The following is a 7,725-nucleotide window of genomic DNA, read 5'->3' as shown; positions in this document are numbered from 1 at the left end:
ATGAACAGTTTTTAAAAAAGAAAAAAGAAAAAAGGAAAACTCGGCTATGGGTTCTGGGTCAGTTAAGATTCTATTTTAGCGGATGGAACACGTGTCCCGCTCTCATGCGGCCGACAGCGCGCCAAAAAAAAACTGCCGTAGCGGTTAAGGTTTTTATTAAAGATGCCGTAGCGATTAAGCTTTTTTTCAAGATGCCGTAGAGGCTAAACTGACCCTGGCCATCACATCTCATACACGAGCATCTGCCCACCCACGGAAACTAGAGTCCGATCCGAACAATCCAATCTGCCACCGATCCAAACGAGGATGGATCCAGCCGGTGACGGCATGTGCTTTCCCAATGATGTGCTCCTCGACATCCTCCGCCGCTTGCCAGGGCGCGACATTTGCGCGTCCCAGTGCGTGTGCCGCGCGTGGCGCGACATCGTCAACGACGACCACTGGCTCTCCCTCGAGCGCTACTTCCCCCGGCGCGCCTTTCCCGGACTCTTCGTCAATAAGACCGGGTGCCGCTCCGATACGTCCTTCTTGGCACCGCCAGCCACCCGCGGCGCATCCGGCTTCCGGAGGCCAGTCTACCCGCACCAGGCAAGAGTACTCCAGTCCTGCAACGGCCTCCTCCTCCTCGAGGAGTGGGGCTATTACGTGCTCAACCCGGCGACGGTGCGGTATGCCCGTTTGTCGCGGCCGTCGAAGCCGTGGTGCAGCTATGGCGTATCCTTGACTTTCGACCCTGCCGTGTCGCTGCACTACCATGTTTTCCTCTTTCCGAAAGGTGGTCTGCTCAAGGAGCCATTAATGGCCACAAGCACGCAAGGTCAGGTTCGGCCATTCGGGGAAGCACAAGCGGAGGAATTCGAGGAGCCCAAGAAAAATGTGTTGTCAATGTTAATGTACTCGTCATGCACAGGGCGGTGGGAGGACCGAGAGTTCACGCCTGGAGTTTGTGCGCCGGGGCACCTCTACGACATGGTTGGCAGAACTCCTGAGAGGTACGAGAGTCCGTTTCATTCATCTAATTACTGGCATGGGTCTGTCTACATGCATTGCCACAACAGTGTCCTTGTGATTCTACGCCCCTTGAAGGAAACTTATGATATGCTCCAGCTTCCCGGAGAACCTTGCGGTCCAAAAAGCTGCTACTCGCTTCCCGGAAATTCAGTCTTAGCAAGCCATGAGAGAGGGGTACATTATGTGGTGACTAACAATTCACAGCTTCGAGTATGGATGCTAAGCGAATTGACCAATGGAGAACTAGGTTGGGCACTGGCACATGACGTCGACCTCAACCAGCATGGCCATATGATTCGTACTCTTAAAATACAACCCAAGATGATATGGAGGATTGTTGGAAGCAATGGTGGACCAGTCAGCTTGTCCGACGATGACGCGGAGGACGATTGGGCCACACCACATGACTCTGAATATTCATGGGACTCTGATGAGGACAACTTCATCGACATGGTTGGAGGCGCCGACCACCATGAGTCGGTAGAACAGGGTGCCTACTGCAGTATCATGGGATTCCATCCACACAAGAATGCACTCATCCTCGATCTTAGCGGCGCGGTGGTAGTGTACCATCTCGACATGTCGAGGATGCAGTATCTAGGAGAAACGGACGAGCTCGATAAAGACAATTCGCAAGCAGCTTGCTGTGTCGAGGATTCGTTCATTTACCGACCTTGCTATAAGGACATGCTGCCAACAGGGAAATTATCCATGCCACCTGAAAATGATATACGGTCTAGTTATACATAGCGCTTGGGATGCTCCTTGCCATTCTAGGCTTATCTACATGGCTATGTGCGTCCTTCCCTGGTGAAGGAGTTCTATTTATGTCTCGTTTAGAACAGAAAAAAAAAAGTTTGGTTGCTTTCAGTTAGTCGAATTGAGTCAGAAACCTCGTGTTGGTTTCTGAAGTTTTTTTTTTCCTTGCGACAACATGGAGCGAACGGCAGGTTGTCTTTCAAATGTTGACAAAATCTCTAGCATCGAGAGGATGACACATTGTTTAACAAAATTTTCCGTTGATTGATTTTGTAGCACATGTACGACCGCCACACAATCAATACTTTTTGCAACGACAAATCTTTTCACAGAAGCCACAAAAGTCATGGAGCACTACCATACAACCAACCTCCTCCGCTCTTGCTCGACGCTGCGCCACGCCGCTGCCATCTATGGCCAAATCTCCCGAGCCCACCCCCTTTCTCTGCAACACGCTCCTTGCACCGTTTTGCCAGCTCGACGAAATGCCCCACGCCAACGCCGTCTCCTTCAACCTTCTCATCGACGCCTACTATCACGCGGGACAGAGAGCCTGACGCATCTCAGCTGGGGGCCTTCGCACGAGTGCGCCACGCATGCCGTGGGCATCAGGGCCGACCGGTTCACGGATGCAGCAGCGGTCGCTGCGTGCTCGCATGCCGGGCATCTGAGGAAAGGCCAGGCCGTGCCCACGCTGGCGGCCGTTCTCGAGGGGATCGCCAGGGGCGTGTTTGTCTCCAATTCGCTCGTCGGTGTGTACGCCAGGTGCGGCGACATGGGCGAGGAGAGGCGGGTGTTTGATGTCGCGGTGGAGCGGGACGTCCGAGATTAATAAATTGGCAAACACTGATACTACTTCGAGCATAAAGTCAGATGACATCACTAGAAACGAGCAAAGGGAGACGGGCTAGGCCGCGCAATGGTGCAGAGGAGTGAAGTGCATCCTAGATCCTCGAACTATTTGAAGGGTGTCACGCATGTCCTTGAACTATCAAAAGTGTCATCCAGGTCCTCGATATGGTGATCTAAACAATCGTATATTTCTTTACAGAGGGAGTATATCGGGAATGCTTTCAGACCTCTTCATAGTGTTCTCACTGGCCTGATGTGTTTGTCCATGTATCAGGAGGCATTGCCTTGAGTTATGGCCAGTGTTGCTATGTTTATACTTAACTATACAAATTTGGTCCTGATCACGTCATTAATTAATTTTTGTTAGAGCTGATTGCTAGGACCTGGGCAATTGGATAGGCAAGTGCATATATATTACCATGTGCCAGTTATTTCTTGTTTTATAAGATAGCTTTTACGAATGAATTGTTTCACAATTTTTTATGCGTTGGCCTTTTGGGTGCTGTACTGTGTTGTGTCCAGAAGTTGTAGTAGAACTTGTTTTTCCTCATTTTTATGTAAATTAAATGTGTGAAGTCATCTTGTTTTTCCCCCTCTACGTCGTCGTAGCCATTCCTCTCCTTGTTGCTGCCCTCTTCACTCTCCACTCTCGCTCCAGATCAATTTCCCCTTGTAGGTAACGAAATATAGTTGCTTCCACTCTGCCTGCCTAGTAATTCTTGCAACAGAGAGAGACCATGTACAAGTCAGGCATTTATAATTGTATACAACGCCGCCAAGGAGATTGAGGAGCCCTTTGAGTTGTTACCTCCTCCACATCGATCGTTATACTATAGTCGTTCCCCTTCTCTCCACTCTTGCTCCAGATTTCTCCTCAGGTAATGAAATTGTAGCTCCTCTTTTTCAAAAAGGAGGCCTCAGGTAATGGAATTGTAGCTGCCTCTTTGCCTTTTATTAAATATAAACCTTCCAAACGGAACCCATTTGCTTTGTAAATGGTAGCTCCACTGAGGGAGGCCGGCGTGGAAGGTGAGATTCATCCAACTCCGCATCACCTAGCTAGTCCTCCGGTATGGATCTGGAATGATACTCGCATTTGAAAATGAGCGTTTTACTAGTTGATGATTGATCTGCTCGTGGCGAAAGAAGTTGATTTTTTGTTCATAACTCCTGGAAATTCATTTTCAGTCCTTGCTTGGAGCTGAAAGAACTTGCGGATGCTGTTGTGTTGACCCAGGCTGAGCTTGCTCTCTGCTGTGCTGCTGCTTGTTCCTACTCTACTGTCTACTGTAGTCGATGCGCTTGGTCGTTTCCTCCTCTGTTTTGCTTTCTTTTCGCTTGTACTATACATGTACTCGTTTCTCCCTCTATTTCATTACGTTTCATCAGTGAATCTGAATATTATTATTCTGTCGCAGAAATTATACTACTTCGCAAGCCCATACACGGATACACAAACACAAAATGGCATACGCCTCATCAGCCAGGGGTGGGAGAATCAGCTCAAAACATCAAGTATGCAACACAAATCCAAGGTCTGGTGCTGCTGTAAATGAATGATCCAGTAACAAGAACATAAACAGGGCAGGCAGGGCACTAGGCAAACAAACATGCTTCTCTTCCAAACAAAACGGACATATCGGCACAACAAACAGAATGCAACACAACTTTGTGGTCAAAAGCACTACAGCAAGACCAGGAAGCATAAGTGGAAACACAGGCAGGCATGTGAAAACGTATTTTATTTCTTCATGCTATATAAAATTCAGGATGGCGAAATCCGACAAATAACAGTGGTGGTTTCCCTCCAGGGTTGATCAATCACATGGAACTAGTGGAGAGAATACCGGCTGGACCTCCTTATAGAAAATAAATACACCACAGACAGACTCATTACTCGAGTAATAAAAATTAAACGGCAGGCAGTTCCTCCCCTACAGGAAAAAGGACTCAACAACAAAAGATATACCTACCGACAAGACGAAACCTGATGGGATGTGCCGTCTCTCAGCAGCAGCAGCAGCAGCAGCAGCTTAGATCTTCGAGTTGGCGATCTTGTACCACTCGGTGTGGAAGGATCCCGGCATGTCGACCCTCTCGTAGGTGTGCGCCCCAAAGTAATCCCTCTGGGCCTGCACGAGGTTCGCGGGAAGCCTCTCCCTCCTGTACGAGTCAAAGTAGGCCAGGCTCGCCGACATGCCGGGGGTGCTCACGCCGTTGTTGATGGCGAGGCACACGACCCTCCTCCATGCGGCCTGCCTGTCCATGATCTCCTGCGCAAACTCGGGGTCGATGAGGAGGTTCGCGAGCTCGCCGTTCCTGTCGTACGCCTTCTTGATGCGGTCCAGGAAGCTGGCGCGGATGATGCACCCGCCCTTCCAGATCCTGGCCAGCTCGCCCAGGTTCAGGCCCCATCCCTTCTCCACGCTCTTGGCCTTGATGATGTTCATGCCCTGGGCATAGCTGCAGATCTTGGAGGCATACAGAGCTTTCCTCACATCCTCGATGAGCTGCGCCTTGTCCACAGTTTCGCCACTGCTGTAGTCACCTTGGAAGATCTTGGAAGCAGCCACCCTCTCGTCCTTCAACCCGCTGAGGAACCTGGAATCCAAGGACGCCTCAATGGTAGGAGCAGCCACTGAGAGCTCAGCAGCCTGCTGCACTGTCCACTTGCCGGTTCCCTTCATCCCAGTCTTGTCCAGGACCTTGTCGACCAAGTAGCCTTCACCCTGGTCATCCTTGATGCTGAATATATCAGCAGTGATCTCGACCAAGAAACTGAGGAGCTCACCCTTGTTCCACTCGGCAAAAACCTGCTGCAGCTCACCGTTTGTGAGCTTACCAACCGACTTGAGAACATCATATGCCTCAGCGATCAGCTGCATGTCACCGTACTCGATACCATTGTGAACCATCTTGACAAAGTTTCCAGATCCACCCTTCCCAATGTATGTGACACACGGACCGCTGTCAGGGACTTGAGCAGACACCTTGAGAAGAATGTCTTCAATGTACTGGTAAGCCTCCAGTGAGCCTCCAGGCATCATGGAGGGGCCATGGCGGGCACCCTCCTCTCCTCCGGAGACACCCATCCCTAAGTAGAGGAGTCCACGCTCCTCCATGGCCTTCTCCCTCCTTTCTGTGTTCTCATACCACTCGTTTCCTCCGTCAACGATGCAGTCACCTTGCTCCAGGTGTGCTGCGAGCGTTGCGATGGTCTGGTCGACCGGAGCACCAGCCTTGACAAGCATGATGACGACACGTGGCTTCTGAATGGAGTTGACAAAGGATGCAGGGTCATGGAAACCATAGAGAGGAAGGTTTCCTTCTAGCTTGGCACGCTGAACAGTCTCATCGACCTTGGACGTTGTCCTGTTGTAGACAGAGATGGGGAAGCCTTTCTCGGCAATGTTGAGGGCAAGGTTCTGGCCCATGACCGCGAGGCCAGCGAGACCAATTCTGGTGAGAGCCATCTCGTACCTGAAAAGAAAAGAGATGCAGCAAACACAAAGTTAGATAGTTTATTTATGCAAGTCTCGCTCGCCAGAAAGGTTAAAAGCCTGCTTGTATATACAAACCAAAACCAAAACCAAATGATGATGCATATGCACTGGACACAGGAACAAGCTTCAGAGACTCTGAGTACATGTTTGCAGCGAGCTAATAGAGGTTTGAGAAAACTTATCCAGAAAAATGGGCAGTGGATAACTGAATGCGAGGTTACGAATGTCAATTTCGCAATATTCAGAGGATAGATGCAATGTTCAGAGGATTGAGCGAGCGACATGAATTGTTGCTTGAGTTGACTTGAGAAAGCGATAGTAGTACGGTGAAGGAATAAGCTATAGTCCGGGTGAATTCAATCAGCCATGACCCATGAGGCTAATACAGTAGAGCAGAGGCAGAAATCAAATCGTATGCTTGTTGCCCACCAACATGCACACAAGTCACAAGACAATTACCAACCATCAAGCATCTCCTCTACTAAATATTTTGATTGAATCTACACCAGACAGTAATCGTGCAACAAAACAATTTACAGTTACTTGAGGAGTAGTGTTTGTTAGGATCATGATGGCAATTTCAGATTAAATTGGAGAGAGTGTTTGTCATCCGCAGTTGTGTATGGTTCTTATATCTAGGTCCGAGCTTCATCTATCTATCATGCGGAAAAAAAGGAAAAACAGAGAAAAGATTACATAAAGAAAAAACAGAGAAAACAGGGCATCCCCAACTAGAGCTAGAGCTAGTAGTAGGAACAACACATGGTACAGTAGTAGAGGCGCAGGCAGGAGAACTGGTGGTCCTGTCTGTGTGTCAGCCGGCAAGGCATGCGTACTGCTGTCGAATTCAACTAGCTGTCTCCCCCCTCCCGTTACTTAGTCAGCTAGAGCTACCTGCCATGGATCTGATCAAGCCACTGCCTAACCCAGCCAAGAAGAAAAAAAGGTACCTAGGTTCTTTGGGCCGACGAGCGAGCGCCCCGCCGGAAGCCACGGCCGGGCTGGGCGACGGCGCGACGGGGATCGGATCGGGGGGCAAGGGGGGGAGGAAGAAGATTCGGGGGGAGGGGAGAGACCTGACCTGACCTGACCTGCCTTGGCTTGGATGGATGAGATCTGCGTGCGTGCGTGCGTGCGTCGAGGAACGAACAAGGAAGGAAGGAAGGCAGGCGAGTGTTTGGTTGGTGTGCGGTGCGATGCGGACGCGGATACCTACCACCTACCCCTCCTCTTGCTTGGGTTAACTTAAATACCCGTTCCTTCGTCGCCGCTGACCCACGGCTGGGCCCGGGGCTGCGCGAGCCGCCCCGCGGGTGGGTTGGTGGAGAGGAGGAGAGACGCCCAACAGACGACGCGCTGACGCACACGGCGTGCACAGATGGGCTGGCCCCTGTAAGAGCAACTGTATCTACCAAAAACACACTCGGCTGTGCTCCCTCCATAAACTAGTGATCTTTTTTTTTCGAAAAACTTCCAATTTATTCATCTTCAATCATATCATGGCAGTACAACGAATACCAAAAATAAAAATTACATCCAGATTCGTAGAACACCTAGCGACGACTACAAGCACCGAAGCGAGCCGAAGGCGCGCCGCCGT

General features: G+C 50.3%; 1 protein-coding gene across 5 annotated transcripts; it reads right to left on the bottom strand.

Moving 5' to 3' along the window:
- Positions 1-4,345: 4,345 nt before the first annotated feature.
- On the bottom strand, positions 4,346-7,353 carry LOC119346860 (6-phosphogluconate dehydrogenase, decarboxylating 1-like). Of its 5 annotated transcripts, none has more exons than XM_037615974.1 (2): positions 7,212-7,353; positions 4,346-6,102 (listed from the first exon to the last, which is right to left on the bottom strand). In XM_037615974.1, the coding sequence occupies exon 2, from the start codon at positions 6,093-6,095 to the stop codon at positions 4,656-4,658; it is 1,440 nt and encodes a 479-aa protein (XP_037471871.1). In that variant the 5' UTR covers positions 6,096-6,102; positions 7,212-7,353; the 3' UTR covers positions 4,346-4,655. The 5 variants fall into 5 exon arrangements, with proteins under 5 accessions (XP_037471871.1, XP_037471872.1, XP_037471873.1 ...); XM_037615975.1 differs by having other exon boundaries at positions 7,202-7,344; XM_037615976.1 differs by having other exon boundaries at positions 7,207-7,335.
- Between the last annotated feature and the right edge of the window lie 372 nt (positions 7,354-7,725).

The sequence above is a fragment of the Triticum dicoccoides genome, unplaced genomic scaffold, assembly GCF_002162155.2.
Source record: "Triticum dicoccoides isolate Atlit2015 ecotype Zavitan unplaced genomic scaffold, WEW_v2.0 scaffold53052, whole genome shotgun sequence".
In the NCBI taxonomy this organism is placed as follows: Eukaryota; Viridiplantae; Streptophyta; class Magnoliopsida; order Poales; family Poaceae; genus Triticum; species Triticum dicoccoides.
Note: the sequence above shows the minus strand (reverse complement) of the source record. Positions and strands in the feature narration are given on the sequence as shown.